The sequence below is a fragment of the Eurytemora carolleeae genome, unplaced genomic scaffold (assembly GCF_000591075.1).
Source record: "Eurytemora carolleeae unplaced genomic scaffold, Eaff_2.0 scaffold119, whole genome shotgun sequence".
Classification (NCBI taxonomy): domain Eukaryota; kingdom Metazoa; phylum Arthropoda; class Copepoda; order Calanoida; family Temoridae; genus Eurytemora; species Eurytemora carolleeae.
Window position 1 is genome coordinate 281,863 of NW_019396072.1, and position 21,936 is coordinate 303,798.

General features: G+C 31.1%; 1 protein-coding gene across 1 annotated transcript in view; it reads left to right on the forward strand.

Moving 5' to 3' along the window:
• Positions 1–7,022: 7,022 nt before the first annotated feature.
• The window catches only part of LOC111712877 (uncharacterized), a 28,437-nt gene continuing 13,523 nt past the window's right edge, over positions 7,023–21,936 (forward strand). Inside the window, exons 1-9 of the mRNA XM_023487632.1 lie at positions 7,023–7,102; positions 9,136–9,253; positions 9,890–10,005; positions 11,545–11,634; positions 13,363–13,413; positions 13,821–13,875; positions 14,436–14,551; positions 14,806–14,917; positions 18,997–19,066. Coding sequence (XP_023343400.1) covers positions 7,045–7,102; positions 9,136–9,253; positions 9,890–10,005; positions 11,545–11,634; positions 13,363–13,413; positions 13,821–13,875; positions 14,436–14,551; positions 14,806–14,917; positions 18,997–19,066 — 786 coding nt within the window. The 5' untranslated portion in view covers positions 7,023–7,044. The remainder of the gene's footprint in view (positions 7,103–9,135; positions 9,254–9,889; positions 10,006–11,544; positions 11,635–13,362; positions 13,414–13,820; positions 13,876–14,435; positions 14,552–14,805; positions 14,918–18,996; positions 19,067–21,936) is intronic.

Sequence of the window (21,936 nt, forward strand, 5' to 3'; positions counted from 1 at the left end):
TGCCTATTATCCCATTCTCTACCCTTGTCTATAGTCTCATTCTCTACCCTTGCCTATTATCCCATTCTCTACCCTTGCCTATTATTCCATTCCCTATCCTTGCCTATTATCCCATTCTCTACCCTTGCCTTTTATTCCATTCCATACCCTTGCCTATTATTCCATTCCCTACCCTTGCCTATTATCCCATTCTCTACTCTTGTCTATAGTCTCATTCTCTACCCTTGCCTATTATCCCATTCTCTACCCTTGCCTTTTATTCCATTCCCTACCCTTGCCTATTATTCCATTCCCTACCCTTGCCTATTACTCCATTCCCTATCCTTGCCTATTATCCCATTCTCTACCCTTGCCTATTATTCCATTCCCTATCCTTGCCCATTATCCCATTCTCTACCCTTGCCTTTTATTCCATTCCCTAACCTTGCCTATTATTCCATTCCCTACCCTTGCCTATTATCCCATTCCCTACCCTTGCCTATTATTACATTCCCTACCCTTGCCTATTATCCCATTCTCTACCCTTGCCTATTATTCCATTCCCTATCCTTGCCTGTTATCCCATTCTCTACTCTTGCCTTTTATTCCATTCCCTACTCTTTCCTATTATCTCATTCCCTACCCTTGTCTATTATCTCATTCTCTACCATTGTCTATTATCCCATTCCCTACCCTTGTCAATATATTATCTCATTCCCTACCCTTGCCTATTATCTCATTCCCTATCTTTGCCTATTATCTCATTTTCTATCCTTGCCTATTATCTCATTCCCTACCCTTGTCTACTATCTCATTCCCTATCCTTGCCTATTATCTCATTTTCTACCCTTGCCTATTATTTCATTCCCTACCCTTTCCTATTATTTTATTCCCTACCCTTGCCTATTATCCCATTCTCTTCCCTCGCCTATTATCCCATTCTCTACCCTTGCCTATTATCCCATTATCTATCCTTGTGTATTATCCCGATCCCTATCCTTGTCTTTTATCTCATTCCCTACCCTTGCCTATTATCTCCCTTGCCTATTATCTCAATCCCTACCATTGCCTATAATCTCATTCCCTACCCTTGCCTATTATTCCATTCCCTACCCTTGCCTATTATCCAATTCTCTACCCTTGCCTATTATCCCATTCCCTACCCTTGCCTATAATCTCATTTCCTACCCTTGCCTATTATCCTATTCCCGACCCTTGCCTATAATCTCATTTCCTACTCCTTGTGTATTATCCCGATCCCTATCCTTGTCTTTTATCTCAGTCCCTACCCTTGCCTATTATCTCATTCCCTACCCTTGCCTACTATCTCATTCCCTACCCTTGCCTAGTATCCCCTCCCCTACCCCTTGCCTATTATCTCATTCCCTACCATTGCCTATAATCTCATTCCCTACCCTTGCCTATTATTCCATTCCCTACCCTTGCCTATTATCCCATTCTCTACCCTTGCCTATTATCCCATTCCCTTCCCTTGCCTATAATCTCATTTCCTACCCTTGCCTATTATCCTATTCCCTACCCTTGCCTATAATCTCATTTCCTACTCTTGCCTAGTGTCTCATTCCCTACCCTTGCCTATTATCCCATTCCCTACCCTTGCCTATAATCTCATTTCCTACCCTTGCCTAGTGTCTCATTCCCTACCCTTGCCTATTATCTTTACTCTTGAACCACTGATGGTCTGAATCAGGAAATGATACTGGACATTGGACAGTGGGCATCTAGGGAAGCCGAATACATGTGTTTATACACTGCAGATATCAGGACAAAACTGTTATTAATTTAATTCCTATTTGAAAGAATTTTATAACTTTTTAAAAATAAATCTGTTCTCTTTTGATGAAAGAGATTACAACAGATTGGTTTCTATATAAATATAAATATATATATATATATATAGTAGTGCAGTATACCGAGTATACCCAAATGCACTAGATCTGATGGAATAAATGCGGGAGACAGATTATCATTCCTCGCGGTCCCGACATGTGTGGATTGGAGTTAGGGAAGGGCTCGAGGACGAGTGTCCTCTATCCTCGGTCCTCCAGCCTCCTATGTGTTGTGTATCCCTGCAGTGGAAGATGTGAAGTGGAAGATTATACTCGAGATTATACTCGAGTAGAGTAAAATGCTTGTACATTTATTACAAGCTCGAGGATTTTATATTTTCCTTCGAGATATGATGATAATCCTGGAATTCTCAGGATTCATGAACCCAATATTTATAGCTTCTCATTTTTTTCATCAATAATAAATTTATGATAAATGGTTTTCCTTTTGTAACCAATTTTCACTGTATGATGTTTTAAAGCTCGTAAATGTTTTCGTATTTTGTTTTCTTAATTTATTTGTTACAAATGTTATTCTGATGAAGGGGGTGGGATGGGTAAGTTGTTGTGTTTATCTAAACAAAAGAAAACCCTATGACTCTATAAGCACATTAGATTTACTTCAAAACTTTTATCTGGAATGAATTTTATGATACAATCGCTGACTTTGGGATTAGTCTATCCTGCTAAATAATATTTATATATTTAGTAAAAAATGTTACGGCTAATTTGTCGGTCACATAAAAAGTAATTCAAATTTCGCGGGCTTTCTACAATCAATAGGCATGAGCTACATAGAATTAGTTTAACAAATGTGAAAAATGCCGGTTTAAGAAAAAATTCAATATTTCTTGTTAATTTTATTTTTAAAGTGCAAACACACGAGGGTTTAGAAAGCTTTAACTCATTAAATATTCAACGGTTGTTTAACCAGAAACCCGTTGAACAATTTTGAAATCTTTGAACAGAGAGAGACTAACTTAGCATTAACCCTAATCTGCAAGTCGAGGGATGATTTCAATCATGGGGCAAGGGGGGGAGGAGAATTCATAAACAAGTAAATAAATTCCAGAAGATAAAATCTCTCAGATCTTGAAACTTGATGGCAAAACTTTTATATGTGTTATATAATATATAATATATATAGGAGGGGCCCCTCTCCTACCACTTTTGTAACTTTTATTCGCCCCCCTTCCTTTCTATTTGGGTTAACTGCCTATCTTCTTAATTAGTACTATTTTAGTATTCATGGTTCCTGTCTTCTCATAGATATTCATTTAGACATTCATTTAGACATTCATTTAGTCTACACTTGTCTTATTTATTCTAGCCAAGTCTCATTTGTCTCACTTGTCTTTCTTGTCTTTCTTGTCTTTCTTGTCTTACTTGTCTTACTTGTCTTACTTGTCTTACTTGTCTTACTTGTTCAGATTCTCAAGTAAAATAGCTTCGTTATATCTCGATTTAACAAATAACTATCTAGATAGATATATCTAAAGGTCCAAGAATTTTCTTTTTCTATTTGAGTTTTGTTTTTTTTGTATTTGGAAAAATTAGTAATCCATGTTTTCTGGTGAAAATCTCCTGGGTCCGGTACCTTTTCCTGTTTTATTAATAGTTTTGTTTCATGATGCCTGAAACTTTTTATAAATGAATAGCTTTTGTATCTCTTTTTGTAATCTCCATATCTCCTGATTGTTGATTTCTTTTAGATTTATTTCCGTCAATTTCTGATTGAGGAACAAGATTAACTATAAACTAATTCGTAATCATGAGAATGGAATTGAGATTTGCCACAAACTCTGATTTTCTAATCCCTTTATCTTTGTAACCTAAGATATTTCAAACTATGAATTCTGTTAGATAAATTAATCTAAGTTTGAAATATAATGTTGCAAAGTTATAAGGATTAGAACATTTGAGTATTTGGCAAAGGCTTAATTCCTTTGTTATTTTAATAATTGGTGACTAGGGTTTTTTAGATTTAAGAAAACTCAAGTGTTAGGAAAATACCAAAAGCGGGTTCGTTTTCAAGTACCTACACTCTGCAGTTAACCTGGTAAATGTGGAATGATGTCATAACATACAGAACACACTTCCAGCTACAAGTGTTATTCTGGCAAAGAACTAGTATCTGATGTTAAACCATTACTAAATCCCCGGAATGGTTAATTTGCTGTAGTATTACCTGGGTTTTTTTCATTTTCTTTCTTAATGGTTCATCAGCAAACATTTCTGTTTATTGTTGAACATCTGGCTATATGTGGTAAATCTGGTTTATATGTTGTAGATCTGGTTTATATGTTGTATATCTGGTTTATATGTTGTAGATTTGGTTTACATGTTGTATATTTGGTTTAGATGTTGTAGATTTGGTTTATATGTGGTAGATCTGGTTTATATGTTGTAGATCTGGTTTATTGTTGTAGATTTGGTTTTTATGTGGTAGATCTGGTTTATATGTTGTAGATCAGGTTTATATGTTGTATATCTGGTTTATATATTGTAGATCTGGTTTATATGTTGTTGATCTGGTTTATATGTTATAGATCTGGTTTTTATGTTGTAGATCTGGTTTATATGTTGTAGATCTGGTTTATATGTTGTATTTCTGGTTTATAGGTTGTATTTCTGGTTTTTATGTTGAAGATCTGGTTTATATGTTGTAGACCTGGTTTATATGTTGTATTTCTGGTTTTTATGTTGTAGATCTGGTTTATATGTTGTAGATCTGGTTTATATGTTGTAGATCTGGTTTATATGTTGTAGATCTGGTTTACATTTTGTAGATCTGGTTTATATGTTGTATATCTAATTAATATGTTGTATATCTGGTTTATATGTTGTATATCTGATTAATATGTTGTATATCTGGTTTATATGTTCAACTGTTGTATATCTGGTTAATTTGATGTGGAACTGTTTTAAATTATGTGAAACGGGTTCATTTGTTGTAAAGCAGGTTTATATGGTGCGGAAACTGGTTCATATGTTAAGGAACTGGTTTGTCTGGCGTAAAACTGGTTATTTGGCGTAAAAAAAGTTTATTTAGTGTTGAATTGGTTTTCTGGTGCAAAACGTGTTTATTAAGCTTTCTGGAGTAAAATTGAGTTATCTGGTGTGAAATGGGTTTTTTGATGTAAAACTGGTTTACCTAGTGTAAAACTGACTTATCTGGTGTAATTAACTGGTTTTTTGGTTTAAAATTGGTTTGTCTTGTGTAAAACCGGGCTTTATTGTGTAAAACTGGGTTTTATGGTGTAAAACTGGTTATCTGTGTAAAACTGGTTATCTGTGTAAAAATGGTTTATTAGGCGTAAAATTGGTCTATTTGGTGTAAGACGGTTTATTTTGTGTAAAACCGGTTTATCTGGTGTAAAACTGGTTTATATTGTGAATAATGCGTGTAAAGATGCTGAGAATGGTTCATAAATAATGTCCTCCAACTCTAAGCCCCCTCTCGGCTAAACTATATCTTCTCTAGAGCTCCGGATCCATTTTTATTTTAATGGAAAAAGTTGGAGTTTTAACGTTTCTTTGAGGCAACATTATTCTTGAGGTTACCTTGTACCAACCTCTACGAATAAATCCAAGGAGCTTAGCGCTTCATTTTAGTACTTGTCCTACAATATTCATTCTATACGCAACCATTATTCTTCATGCATTAAAGGATTCAATAAAAAAAAATTTAGCAAATATTCCTTTTTAGTATTTACAACTGACGTCACTCTCCACTAAAAACCACTATTAATTCGGTCAGAGTACTGCAGATCGCTGCAGTACTCTGACCGGAAGCTTAGTTTGGGGTAACTTTTTGCTTCGGGTAAAGGGGGGCAGTATGCAACGGTTGAGAAGATAGCCCCCCCCCCTTAATTGTACCAAAATTATCAAGAAAGGCTTTCTTTCGCACTTTTGTTGAAGTTAGAACAAAAATATCTAAAAAAAGAATTTTCATGTTTACTAACATGAAAATCGCCAATTCTCGAAATAAGATTTGATACATAACTGAGCTGGAATGCTTTAAAATTGCAAAAAAGGGGGGGAAAACATAAATTCATTTATTTGAAAAAATTGAACGACGAGAAAATGTTACATCCAAATTTTGCATTTTCGTCTGAAAGTTTATGTTTCTAATATATGAGAAACATAATCATGAATATAAATTGAATTGAATTACTGCACTTGAGAATAAAAACACTGAACTTGGTCTTGGTCTTCTCTTAAACAAAAGAATTAAAATTTTCAAATAAAATATCTTTTCTATTTTCCCATCCCGACGGTTTCATTGTGTTCTCCCTTAGCTTGAAAACCCGTCATTCTTTATTCATATTTTTTTTAAACTTCCTCGGGTTTTCTTAAACCTTTTAAAGCTTTAAGATTAAATCTGAATTTTATCTGGTTGTATTTTTTATTATAACTAATTGTATTCTTATAAACTGATGTTTGTTTTGTAAACTGATTGTTTGGTTTGTAAACTGGTTGAATGTGTTTGTAAACTGGTTGTTTGGTTTGTAAACTGATTATATTGTTCGTGAACTGATTGTTTTGTTTGTTAACAGATTATATGTGTTTGTAAACTGATTGTTTGGTTTGTAAAATGATTATATGTGTTTGTAAACTGATTGTATGCTTTGTAAACTGATAATATGTTTTTGTAAACTAATTGTGTGCTTTGTAAGCTGATTGTATGTGTTTGTAAACTGAATGTATGTTTTTAAACTAATTGCATGTTTTGTAAACTAATTATATAATTTTGTGAACTGATTATATGTGTTTGTAAACTGATTGTATGCTCTGTAATCTGATTGTATGTTTTGTAATCTGATTTTGTGTTGTAAACTAATTATATATGTTTGTAAACAGATTTTATGTGTTTGTAAACTGTAAAATCATTTGTTTACACTGTTTCACTTTGTAATTGTGTCAAATATCCTGGTGATGTATAGACCAATCTACCCCAGTTTATCTTCAATCCTGAAAAGACTTTTCTTTAAATTCAATCTTCGTTTCCTCAAAATGTATTGTAGAAAATGCGAAATTTGTGTGAAATCATTTTGAAAACAATAATTGATATAAATTCACTATCCTATCCATTCAAGAATGTTTAGTGTCGACCGCTGTAAGAAAATCGGGAAACTAGTTTTAATTTGCGAAGTATCTTGTTAATACTAAAGTTTAATAATATTTGTTTTCAGTGCCTTGAAGGAAGTATAAAATGGAACAAAATTTTGTTAGTTTAGAAAACTTTACGGATTTTGTGTATTATGATACAGGTAAAAAACTTTTAAATGTCGTCTTTGAAATAAATCTTTATTTCAATAAAGATCATGGATCTTAATAATAAAATAGAGATAATTTTCTTCTAAAATAAAGATCATTTCTTCTAATATAAAGATCATCTCTAATGATTGAAGTAAAGATCATCCTGAATGAAAAAAGAATCACCCCTAATTTAAGAAATTAAGATCATCTCTAATAAAGAAATTATCTCAAAAGAATTAACTAATTATATAAAACGACTTTCTCTAGTAAAAGTATTGATCTTTAATAAAGAAAAATAATGAAAATCAATCATTTCTTATAAAAAAAGAATATTTCTACTTTAAAATCATTATTTACAAGTTCTTTTGTATTACTTTAATTAACTTTTTAATTTCCTCCCTGTTGATTCTAATTAATCTAAATCCAACATGGATTATTTTCTGTGCAGTCGATTGCACTTTGCATACTGCATATAATATTTTAATTATGTTTTAATAAAAGGGGACTGTTCAGATATTTGAAGTATAGTTCTATCTCTGAAAGATGCTAATAATATTGGCTGCAAAAATGTAAAAACTTTGAATAAAACTTTTTGAAGAGTTTTTGTTTTTCTGTTTTCAGTCAAGATTTCAGTCTAGAGTTCAGTCTAGAGTTCAGTCTAGAGTTCAGTCTAGAGTTCAGTCAAGATTTCAGTCTAGATTTCAGTCTAAATTTCAGTCTAGATTTCAGTCTAGATTTCAGTCTAGATTTCAGTCTAGATTTCAGTCTAGATTTCAGTCTAGAGTCCAGTTTAGATTTCAGTTTAGAGTTCAGTCTAGAGTTCAGTCTAGATTTCAGTCTAGATTTCAGTCTAGATTTCAGTCTAGAGTTCAGTTTAGATTTCAGTCTAGATTTCAGTTTAGATTTTAGTCTAGATTTCAGTCTAGATTTCAGTCTAGAGATCAGTCTAGATTTTAGTCTAGAGTTCGGTCGAGATTTCAGTCTAGAGTTCAGTCTAGAGTTCAGTCTAGATTTCAGTCTAGATTTGAGTCTAGAGTTCAGACTAGATTTCAGTTTAGAGTTCAGTCTAGAGTTCAGTCTAGATTTCAGTCTAGAGTTCAGTCTAGAGTTCAGTCTAGATTTCAGTCTAGAGTTCAGTCTAGAGTTCAGTCTAGAGTTCAGTCTAGAGTTCAGTCTAGAGTTCAGTCTAGAGTTCTGTCAGCTTTGTCTAGATTTCTGTTTTGATCTCTGAACGGGTTAAAACATCTTAAGCTTATTCAATTAATGTTAAATGCCACATATGACTACTGTATATAAAGGCTGGAAACTATAACGTGATAAAAACTACTGGAAATAAAGGTCAGAAACTAATCGATAAATAGGTCTAGGACTGGAAACTTTAAGTTTTATTGATTCTAGTTGGTTTGTGAATAAAAGGAAACTTATTTCCCCTGAGCCTCATAGTTTAAACTGAATTATGTATATTGAAAAAATGAAGTAAATAGTGTTTTAGAGTAAATAGATTTAGAGTGATTTCAAATATCTGAACAGTTTTAGTTGATTATTTAGTTTTAACATTATTTAGACCCCCCCCGAGCCATTCTCCGGTAGAATATCTAGTCTGATCTGTATAGAACTTGTATAAAATGGTTCCACATTTTATTGTCAAAGATATGATTTTTGTTCAAAACATAATATCCAAACTTCATGTTCAGTTGACATTTTTAGCTTTAATAAAGTTACGAAATTAATTTGTTCGAATATTTTTTTCCGAGATTTGATGAAACTGAAATATAGAATTTGATGATGGTTCAGCAGATTTTAAACAATATTGGAAACTGTTATTTTAAATGTTTATAAAAAAACTAATCAAAACTTATATGGTAATATATTAAAAAATATATAAATAAAAACTTATTGGGGCTAGATTTAACAAACACCGAGAAATGGTTGGACTACATAGACTTAGCTGAACCAGCTTCTCTTAAAATTGAACCGACGTACAATTGGTCGCCACTCAATTCCTTTTTTGAGGACACCCTGTAACATTGTGAAAATATTTTAGAATTTGATAAATCTCCGCCAGCTCGGGACTGGTGCGCCCACCTTGTACCCTGGTGGGGGGCCGGAGTAGGACAAGCTTCTCTTCTTCTCATTCTTCTTATTCTCTACAGACTCTTCAGGAACCATATTTATTCAATCCAGGAATATCAACAATTTGACCAACTTTCAATGATTTTCAGTCAAGTAAGGAAGTCTTAGCTACAAACTCTGATTTTCTAATCCCTAAATCTTTGGGACCCAATGGCTTTGGCCTTAGATATTTCTAACTATGAACTCTGTTAGATCAGATCTAAGTTTAAAATACCAAAGGTTTACACCATCAGGTTGCAAAGATATAAACTAAAAACTTGAGTTTTTGGTAATGACTTAATTTTTTGATCTGAATTTGCTGCGTTTGAAAAATTTCTAATTTAAACAATTCTCTAAAATTCAATTGTTTTTGATTTAACTAAAATTTCGAATTTTCACCTTGATATTTTTAAAGAAATATATTAACATCCTTACCTTTTCAAAATGGTTGAAGACAGTTTTTAATAAGGCGCCCTAGAAAACTTGTAATGATTGTTTTTCTTTAATATTCGATAAAAAGTATACCAAGCAATCCAAATATCATTTGAAATTCGACTGACATTATATTTTTTTATTCAAAAAAAATATATTTTCTGCCCACGTGACTAAATATGGTCCACGTGACTAAATATGGTCCACGTGACTAAATATGGTCCACGTGACTAAATATGGTGATCTGGGTTCAGATTATGCCCGAGTTTAAACTGTCCCCACGCTGCCAATATACTCACCCTGTACGTAAACCTAAGCTTGTGGGTTTGGGTCGTCTTCCTTATCCTTGCCTTCACAACATGTTCAATAGGTAAGTGTACACTGTACACTGTACACTGTACAATGTATAGGAAAACATTCGTACATTACACTTTACAGATCACATATTTGTAAGTATAAGTAAGTACACTAACACAATCTACATTTTAAACTAAAAGTATTGTGTAGATTGTACAAGTAATTATTTTACACTGTGTAAACTTGCACTGTACAGAAACGTTGTATCTATAGGTAAAGGTTTAACGCCAATTTTTTTTTTTTTTTTTAAAGAATATAAACATAAAATTTGAATGTTTAATATTTTCGTAGTTTTGATTTGTATATTCAACTACTTTCCTCAATTTTAAAATTCAATTTTTGTAAACTTTTGAAAGCATGTTCATGGAAGTTGTATTATCTAGAAGTTAAAATTTGAATTTTGCATTCTGAACTCTTAATTTTAGATTTAAAAACTAAATAATCTCAGATTGTATCATCTGGACTTTATAAAACTATTCGACGAATTTTTTTTACCTGGATACATTTATTTATTATAAAACGTGAATATGAATTATAACTAGCTGAAGTGCCCTGCGTTGCCCGTGGAATTAAAAAAAATCGAATTTAAAAAAATTTTATTTTAAAAAAAAATTTGAATTTTTTTAGCCGATGTTTACACATGAGTTTCTTTATTATATATATATATGTGATATTATTTAACCCTTCAGGCTTCAAGGCAACAAAATAAAACAACATTTTGTTAGCTAATTTCTGGGGAATTGAGATTTCCTGACCAAAATTATGAGAAACTTTAAACATCTAAAAAATCCCTCCAAAGATCTTTTATGTCACTTTTTTCCCAAGGTATTATAGGTCACCTTGGAAAAGGTTTGTTATAGTTCTATTAAGCCTAATTGGAGCCTAAAACTCCTGGTGTTTTTTATTTACTTTTTATATAACAACTAGTTTGGGAACCCAGCGTTGTACAGTATACTCATAGTTACTCCTGCCGTCTACCCGCACTTGGTCTATTCTACTGAGAAACTAAATTTTTGCTAATAAGTTAATCCACTTATTCTGCAGACCATTAATAATAAAAATACATGAATTGCTTTATCAGCTTTGTTTACAACTTTCCCTTTAAAGATAATGCAACACAGTTAAATAAAATGAATACGAGTATACAGAAAAGAAGAATTATTTTTGCATTACTTAAAGGTCAGTAAAAAATTGTAATTTGTAAAAGATATGAAAATTAAAAATACCCAATTTTTTTTTAAATGTCGATCCACTCAATGACTACTCTCACTACCAATCTAAGAAGATTCCTGTGGTTCTTCCGTGTTCACCAATGAAAATCGGTCACGGGTTCATGAGTTATGATCGGACATACAAACAAACAAACAGAGATTACAACGTTATACATACATATACGACCAAGTCTCACTAATAATCTTCAAAATCCTGAGTTTCTGCAGATATGCAAGAATAATAATTCATTAGCGTCTTGTCTTTACCGCAGAGCAGTATACTGTAGTATGTATATACGCTCTCACTAATTCTTGAAATAAATAAAACATTTTTTGTTCAGGATTAAACAATGCGCTAGTGATAACAGCAATTGTATTTGTTGCTGTATTTGGCCTAGGCTCGGTTCTAGACTGCTTTTTTGGGACAGAAGGTAATTTAAAAAAAAAATATACTAGGGAACTGTTGACGTAATTTGAAGTGATTTTTTATTTGTGATATTTGTGGCATTTGCGTTTTCAACGGTTACATTCAAACCTTTTTCTGATCTTAGCTGACTGAGTTATCCTCATTTTTCTTTTTTAAAGTAATTTGCAGATTTGAATGAAAAAATTTGTCAGAATTGAACACTTTTTAGATGAAAAAACGACGATATATTCCTTCTTGTTACTCAGATAGAGGTGAATCGGACATGCAATTCTTTAAATGGAGGCTCACTTTAAATATTGCAATATCTTTAACAGTTAATTGCAAGGTTGTATAATAAGGTTGATTACTCTAAATGCGCTCCAATGTACGGGAAATGTCGTCTCCTAAGGTAGATAGATAAAAACAAAATATGACGTCACTCTCGCTTATATAATCAGTGACGTCATGTAAGGAATTTAGCCATGTATCTTAGGAGACGGCATTTTCTGTAAATTGGAGCGCATCGAGAGTAACCAACCTTATTACACAACCTTGGTTAATTGACACATTTTCCATAAATGTTAATTTTTAAGCTACTGTTAATCTTTTTTGTACAAACAAGAGATCCCGTCTTTCTACTTTCCATTTTATAAAGCTGACCTCTGTATTTATTAGGAAACATGGATGCAAAGTTGACCTTGAAGCATAAATGTACTATTACCCTAGTCAACTGCCAAAATTAATTATATGTTATCTGAAATTAAATTAGTAGACACAAAGTATAAGTTTCAGATCGTTTCAAAACTTTCCTAATTTACTTATATCATATATTCCCCCCCCTTCTTCCTCATTTACATCCATTCATAGATTCATAGATAGAAAAGTCCTTGGTTAAAGAGCCGGTAAGCGTATGTTCAAGTAACCCTTCATCCAAAGATTGCAATGCCCGATTCACAACGGTACCCTTGATTAGATATCAATTAAAAAAATTTTGAAAACTTATTATTTTCGATTTTGATTTCTCTACAAAAGTGACTTACGCATTTCTACAGTGATAACCAAAAACTGTAGGATAGGAAAACGACATTGAAACAATAATTAAATAGTATTGATGGGGTTACCAAGCTAATAGTTTTACAAGTAACTTCTTAAAACACCTATTGTATGAATTTGCCCTTTTACACCACACTATTGTGGAGCCTCATGTTCATTGCACTATTAAAAGTCATAAATTGAGTCAAAAAGTCGAATTCCTATTCCAGAGTTTTCTGGTTATCATTGTACTGCAGGAAAATATATAGGAATAATTATCAGCTAGAAAAACGCCAATATCTTCCATATTATTGATCAGATTGAGGTTGAAAGGGTACCATTGTAAATCGGGCATTGTCATCGTTTCACAGAGGTTCACCTGAAATTACGCTTACAGTCACTTTAGAAGTCTACGAGCCTATCGAACACATTATTAACTATTATCAACTAATATCAACTACTATCAACTATTATCAACTACTATTAACTATTATTCAACTATATTATCAACTACTATCAACTACTATCAACTATTATCAACTATTATCAACTACTATCAACTATTATCAAGTCCTTTTTTCAAATGCTGGAGAAAAAAATTAAAGACAAAAATTTTTAGTTTAAAAATGGGGTTGAAACTCCCTAAAAGTCCAGTTTAATAAAAGATTTATATATTTATGGATAGATAGATAACTATGAACTGTATATTGAATATTCTAAGGCTGGTATTTGGTAGACTTGAAGCATATGACGGATGCAATCCATCAACTAGGTAAACTTTACTTTACTTTACTTTACTTTTACTTTTCTGAATGTTAAGGGAGTGTTCTTGTATTTTAAAGAGTAAACCGATCCATCGTGGATATTTTTGTTGTTGTATGTTCTCTTCATTAAAGTACTGAATTGAAATAATAAACAACTTAGTTCAAATTATTTCAAAATCCCTAATCAGTCTTATTAAACTTTATTTATATAAAAGGCACAAACTTTCTTATTAAAATTCAACTTTTCATGGTTCTACCAAGTTCCTCAGTCAAAATTTGAGGCAAATCAGTCTTGGGGTTCATGAGTTATGATCGGACATACAAACAAACAAACAAAGATTAGTTAAAATACAGAGAAGATGAAAACTAGTCCTTCAGTACACCGTGTACATATAGAATATTTGTTTATGTTCAGAGAAGATGAAAACTAGTCCTCCAGTACAGCGTGCACATATAGAATATTTTTTTATGTACAGAGAAGATGAAAACTAGTCCTCCAGTTCACCGTGTACATATAGAATATTTGTTTTTGTACAGAGAAGATGAAAACTAGTCCACCAGCACACCGTGTATATATAGTGTATTTGTTTATGTACAGAGAAGATGAAAACTAGTCCTCCAGTACACCGTGTATATATAGTGTATTCGTTTATGTACAGAGAAGATGACAACTAGTCCACCAGTACACTGTGTACATATAGAATATTTGTTTTTGTACAGAGAAGATGAAAACTAGTCCACCANGTCTTATTTGTTTTCTCTTTTTTTTCTCCTTTTTTCCTCTTCATTTCTTACCCCTTCTTTCTCTTCCCTCTCAAGTTTCCATCTCCCCTCGTAATATAGATATGAATTAAACAATACAGGAAAAGAAAAATTCTAATCTTACTATTTGCCCTCTTTTCCTTTTCCACTTCCTTCTCTCTTCTCACCCTAACCTCGCCAGTCTCCATCTCCCCTTCTATTATAAATATGAATTAAACAGTACATAAAAAGAAAAAATATTTTCTATTTCTTGTATGTGTTCAACTAGATCTCGAAAAGTGGTGACGTATACAGATCATAGTGATTTCCCCTTCTCCTCCTGGTCAGATGTGTCAGACTGGCCAGTTCTGGAAACAATAGCTAACCAGGGTATTCTTATTATAGGTGATTTTAACAATAATAATAATAATACTAATCTGAAAGATGTGGAAGGTATTATTTGAATGTTCCTAAAAGTAATGAACATTAAATTCCTCATTCAAAAAACCTGAAGATTTAACATTAAACATGAGGCTTTACTTCTCTTAGAAAGAATATATACAAACCCAAAGTTTGATTTTGCTGACTCTTGTTAAACTTGAATTCGTTGTATTTTTTTTTCTTGTTGAATTCTTGTGAAGTATATAATTCTGGTTCAGGTATGAGTATAGAACGGTTAGTAGAACCTGGAGATCCAGATACAAACCAAGCATTCATTAACTTTAGAAACAGATTTGTGCAACAAAACTGCCATAGAGATGAACAAGTCAGGTAACTTTAGAGAAATCATAGAGTTAATAGAGTTAATAGAGTTTATAGGGTTTATAGAATTTGTAAAGTTAATAGCGTTAATATCTAATAGAGTTAATAGAGTTAATAGAGTTAATAGAGTTAANATATTCTCAATCTATAATTCATTCACGTATCACGTCATATTAATGTTATTCTCATATTTGAGTAATCATAATAGAAAGTTTGTACATGTTAACATGCAACCAAATAAATTTGATTTTCTCTCATCTAGGCGTAAACTCTAGGAGGTGAAAAACTCGTATCAGTAATTTTGCGTACATTTTCCTTGTGTTTGGATTGAAGATGATGTAATAATGTATTTAATATTCATTATATAGAATATGTAATAACATGTCTTATTAGAGACAAGTCTCATCTATCTAGAATTATTAATTTTCAATATTTTGCTAAATATTTTACTGTTTCTGAAAAAGAAATATGTTTTAAGATATATATTTATATATTTCGTTTTTCCAATTTCCATTTTCTCAGGGTTTGTGTATTTTCCTTGAAAACAGGACTATTCAATCTATATCACTCTTTATAGTTCACAGTCTGATGTTGGATCGTATATCTTTTCATTTCCTCGTCAAATCCGCACACAAATATAAATTTTATTTTATAATATTTCCAGTATTTCTTTTGTTTGATATTCAAAAAATAAATCGTTTAAGTTCAAGAATTTATATTGTGCTTTTAGCATTCAACAAAAGATGTTAAAAAGTATGTATTGCAGCACTTATGTGAACGTAAAAAAAATAATTGTGTAAAACTTTAAAAGGAATTAAATTGCCACAGACTCTTATTTTCTATTCCCTATATCTTTGCAATCCAATGACGTAGACTCAGATATTTAAAACTTTTATTTCTGTCAGATCAAATAATCTAAGTTTGAAATATCAAGGGTTTAGAACATCAGGTTGCAAATCAAATCTCACTACCGTCAATACCAAGATTGAAAAATAAAAGTTTAAATTTTATATTCTCATTTTGGAATTACAAATCTCACTACCGTCAATACCACGGGTAACAAATTAAAATTGAAATTTTATTTAGTAAAGAAGCAAAGATAAAATTCCGTTTAAAGCATATCAATTTTATATTACTTTTGTCTTGAAAATCACTGTTTAGTACTTGACAGTATATACTTCTCTTTTTTAAAACTGGGGCATTTTATACCAACTAAAGATATACTGATAAGAAAATTTAAATTTGTGGGAAAACTCAATTCCTTTATAGCTTGAAGATTTCTTTAAACGAATTAGTGAGTGGTCAAAAAGCATTTTTAGAAAATAATGTTTAAGAAATTTCAAGTTCAATCCCCGATTCTATTTCATTATTTCGTATTCGCTCTGGAGGTTGTAACTAGTGAATAGGGGATTATATATATATATACAGGATGAGTCAAAAAAAAGTGTGATTAGCGGCGTCTGGTACAAAATTGTATATTTTTTGTGCAACTCTCCTGTATGGCATTTTTTCATATTTTTTTTATTTTTTAACTTTTTTCGGTATTCCAATGGGCAAAAAAATCCGCGAATCTTTTTTTCTCTCAAAATCAAAAGTTCAGAAAAGCAAAAATGTGTATTTAAATTATTTCAATCGAGATCTAAAATTTTATTCAATAACAGAATCACATAAAATTCGCAAAATTGTAATAAGAAAATTTATAGTAATACCCTACAGGAGATAAATCTGAGGATATATATTTACAAGAATCTCTAACAAGGTTTTGTAGACAGATACTTTCTTCGATGACTAGATATATATATAGAATATATCTATAGAGGGTGAGTCAAAAAAGCGTCGTTGCCTCCATAACAAATTTTTTTTCGTGAAATTCTCGTACACATAGTATTTTTGCAATATGTTACATTTTTTTAACTCTCATGGCTGCCTCACCAAAATATCCTGCCAAACTTTATTTCTCATCAAAATTGAAAAGGTAGAGACACGAAAATGTAAAAGTAGATTATTTCTGTCAAATCCTAAAACTTCTGTAACATTGGCACTGAAAACTCTGGTTCAGTTTGAAGTACCGGAACGAATTTTAGCACGTCAAACTTAAGCAGATCATGCGGGAGAAGGTGGTGGAACTGAAGTAGATCATGCGGGAGAAGGTGGTGGAACTAAAGTAGATCATGCGGGAGAAGGTGGTGGAACTAAAGTTGATCATTTGGAAGAAGGTGGTGGAACTGAAGTAGATCATGTGGGAGAAGGTGGTGAAACTGAGGTAGATCATGCGGGAGAAGGTAGTGGAACTGAAGTAGATCATGCGGGAGAAGGTGGTGAAAGTTTCAGCGAGGGCAATGACTCCGGCCAGGAGGTGGAGCATGAACTTGGACTGATTTTAATTACTCTTAAGACTGAAATCTTACACGCTTTCAATCATCTTACTGAAGAGCTATTGAGAAGAACTAAAATGTTTAAGTTTCTAATATATGTTTAGCCGGATATATATATATATTTGTGCGTAGAATAGAAGTCACAAAGTCACACCAGTAATGTTGCATAAATATTACCTTCTCCCTCTGTCCAGTTCACAGTCACAGTCAAAGATAGATATATATATAGATAGATAGATAGATGGATGGATAGATAGATAGATAGATAGATAGATAAATAGATAAATAGATAAATATATAGATAGCTATATAGATATTGACTATTCTAATGTGAGTCTCTAAATCATGTATATTTAAAATATCCACCTTGTTAGTGTATTCCCACAGTTCTTCATGGATTCATGTTTATTCTTGATATATCTTGATATATCTTTATATAAATAGATCCAACCATTCAACAGATTTATCATTATCTAGGTATATTATCTAGGTATATATAGATCAAACAAATCAACAGATTTATCATTATCTAGGTATATTATATAGCTATATATAGATTAACCAATCAACAAAAATATCATTATCTAGGTATATTATATAGGTATATGTAGATCCAACCAATCAAAAGATTTATCATTATCTAGATATATTATATAGGTATATTATCTAAGTAGCTATAGATCCAACAAATTAACAGATATATCATTATCTAGGTATATTATATAGGTATATGTAGATCCAACCAATCAACAGATTTATCATTATCTAGGTAAATATATATATGAACCCAACCAATCAACAGATATATCATTATCTAGGTATATATAGATCCAACCAATCAACAGATATATCATTATATGGGTATAATTGATTAATATTTATAATATTCTATCTAACAGAATTCAAAGTCTGAAATATCTCAGACAAATCACAAGTTATGTCTGAGTTCCATGAATTTTCTAAAGATATGCCTGTAATAGATAAAAAAGAATTTATTATTTAATCGCGGATTAGCTTAAGTATTATTTACTTTTAGAAAGAAACAATAATAATATTAACTATTTTTAGAAGCTAAATATATGTTAATATACATACAGGAGAACCATAAAACTCTGGAATAGGAAGACGACTTTTAGAATCAAGTTATAATATGAAAAGTTTCGCAATGTAAACAATAGACAGGCCCTTCACTGAATTAATAATTTGATAAGTGTCTAGTAAAACTATTTCCAAAATTAAGTATTGCTATAATGTCGTCTTCCTATTCCATTGTTTTCTGGTTATTACTGTATATATATATATATATATTGTATTTCAGTATTGTATTTATGTTTGGTTAGTTAGGTTAGGTTAAGACAATGGGCCGAGCGCTGCGGCCATCTAGACATGTACTTTCTAAAAATGGTTTACAAATAGAGTTTAATAAAAATAAATAAACATAATGCTCGTAAATGAGTTACTTATAAAACCAGTTGCAGTTAATTTTTTTGACTTCATAAAGTGAAAATTATTAAATTCAAACTTTTAAATGCAAATTAAATATTAATTGATAAACTTAGCTCAAGGTATGGAATATTTATATCATAACTTTCTTCCTTCTTAATATTTATTGTTTTTTCTTTTTAACTTATTTTTGTTTAGTTGTTTTAGTATAGTCAGCTTATTTAATTATCTCCGTGATGTATTGTGTACATTGAAGGACTATACTTTTAGAACCTGGGTCACGTCGGAGATACCAGATATTGGAACAGATCCTTCTCTCTTCATCTCAACAAAACCTAAGGTAATTCTAGGTTATATTCTCAGATTCTAGGTTATATACTCAGATTCTAGGTTATATACTCATGTTCTAGGTTATATTCTCAGATTCTAGATTATGTACTAAGATTCTAGGTTGTATACTCAGATTCTAGGTTATATTCTCAGATTCTAGATTATATACTCAGATTCTAGGTTATATACTCAGATTCTAGGTTTTATACTCAGATTTTAGGTTATATTCTCAGATTCTCGTTTACATACTAAGATTCTAGATTATATACTCGGATTCTAGATTATATTCTCAGATTCTAGGTTATATACTCAGATTCTAGGTTATATACTCAGGTTCTAGGTTATATACTCAGATTTTAGGTTGTATACTCAGATTCTAGATTATGTACTAAGATTCTAGGTTGTATACTCAGATTCTAGGTTATATTCTCAGATTCTAGATTATATACTCAGATTCTAGGTTATATACTCAGATTCTAGGTTTTATACTCAGATTCTAGGTTATATTCTCAGATTCTCGGTTATATACTAAGATTCTAGATTATATACTCAGATTCTAGATTATATACTCAGATTCTAGGTTATATACTCAGATTCTAGGTTATATACTAAGATTCTAGGTTTTATACTCAGGTTCTAGATTGTACATTCAGATTCTAGGTTATATACTCAGGTACTAGATTGTATATTCAGATTCTAGGTTGTTTACTCAGGTTCTAGGTTATATACTCAGATTCTAGGTTATATACTCAGATTCTAGGTTATATACTAAGATTCTAGGTTATATACTCAGATTCTAGGTTATATACTAAGATTCTAGGTTGTATATTCAGATTAAAGATTGTACATTCAGATTCTAGGTTATATACTCAGATTCTAGGTTATATACTCAGATTCTAGGTTATATACTCAGATTCTAGGTTATATACTCAGGTTCTAGGTTATATACTCAGGTTCTAGGTTATATACTCAGATTCTAGGTTATATACTAAGATTCTAGGTTGTTTACTCATAGTCTAGATTATACTGCATATATATATATAAAGGAACTGAGTTGTTGCCACAAACTCCGATTTTCTAATTCTTAGAACTTTGCTACCCAATGTCTTAAACCTTTGATATTTCAAACTATAACGTCTCTTAGATCAAATAATCTAAGTTTGAAATATCAAAGAATTACAACATCAGGTTGATAAGTTAAAGTGATTAGAAAATTTTAGTTTGTGACAAAAACTCAATTCCTTTATATGCATATATCAGGTTTTAAAGATAGAGGAAATAAAACATTTGAGTTTGTGGCAAAGACTCATCTTCTTTGTTTATATTAATCTTTTTTATGTGTTTGGATATTGCTTGGATAAGCACTGAATGATTTTTGTGTAATTTTCGAAAATTATTAAAAAATGCAATGTAGTCAAAAACAACTGTAATGTAACATCGCAATATATATCAAACTAATGTTATATGTATTTTTACAATCGTCATTATACATTGAATAAGCATTTAAATTTTAAAAACCTTTTTTTATTATATCGAATATATTGTATGTATAAATGTTACATTAAATTTAAAACTTTATTTTAGTTTAAACACTCATAGAACCTTAATAAGAGATGAAATAAGTTAAGAATTAAAGATTCCTTAGATTATCCAACCAACCAATCATTAATCCAACCAATCATTAATCCAACCAATCATTAATCCAACCAATCATTAATCCAACCAATCATTAATCCAACCAATCATTAATCCAACTAATCAACCATTCAATCATCCAGTTATAGTACAAACCAATCATTTGGCCAATCTGTCAAATATAAATCCAACCATTCTCCCAACTTTCAATTAGATCATCTAACAATCCAACCATTCTCCCATGAACTAACAATCAAATCATCTAACAATCCAACCAACCAAGTATAGAAAAAAACAAACAATTGTTGAACCAAGTAATAATCTAAAATTACAATGAACACGTGCATATAACATCCGATCAATAAGGAATTGAGTTTTTTCCACAATCACAAATTTTCTAACTCCTATATCTTAGTAACCTGATGATGTAAACCTTTGGTATTTATTATTTAATCTAACATAATTAATAGTTTAAAATATGAAAGTTATACACCATTGGGTTGCAAAGATATAGAGATTAGGAAATTTTAGTTTGTGGCAAAAACTTAGTTCCTTTGAAAAGTTAAGTTTTGAAAAGTTATTAAAGTGCCCTAAAAATAGGTCACATAATTCCTTGTTTCAGTTCAAAAAACCCCATGAGTATGAACCAACAGAATTTAATTTTTATATCTAAAAAATAAAACTTATAGGTTTTGGAGCCTATTTTGTCGATATCAGCTCACTGCTCTGCATTATCTGTATAAAGTTAAATTCATGGGTTTCGAAGCTTTAAAATTCTAATTACTCAAAACTTTGGAATTTTTCAAAATTAGATTTATTTCGATTTTTTTTGTAAAATATTTTTGTCAAAAGCTCAAATTTTCGAATCCCAATATTTTTTCTGATGGTGTAAACTTTTGACATTTCAAACTTAGATTTTTTTATATAACTCGATACACATTGCAAATATTTAAGGTCTATACGACATTGGGTTGAACAGATATAGGAATTAGAAAATTAGACAAAATTCCAGTTTTCAATGTACACACAAAAGTTAGAGAAAAGAAAACTTAGTTGTATCAAGAAAAGCTCTTTAAATAAGCAGTAGTTTTTTGAAAACCTGCCAATGGAACACATGCAAATTAATGTTTTAAACCTTTAATATTTCAAACATTGACTATATATTGAATCACACAGAATTTCTTTTTTGAATTATCAGAGGTCTAACACATCACCTTGCAAGAATATGAGGATTAGAAAAATTCT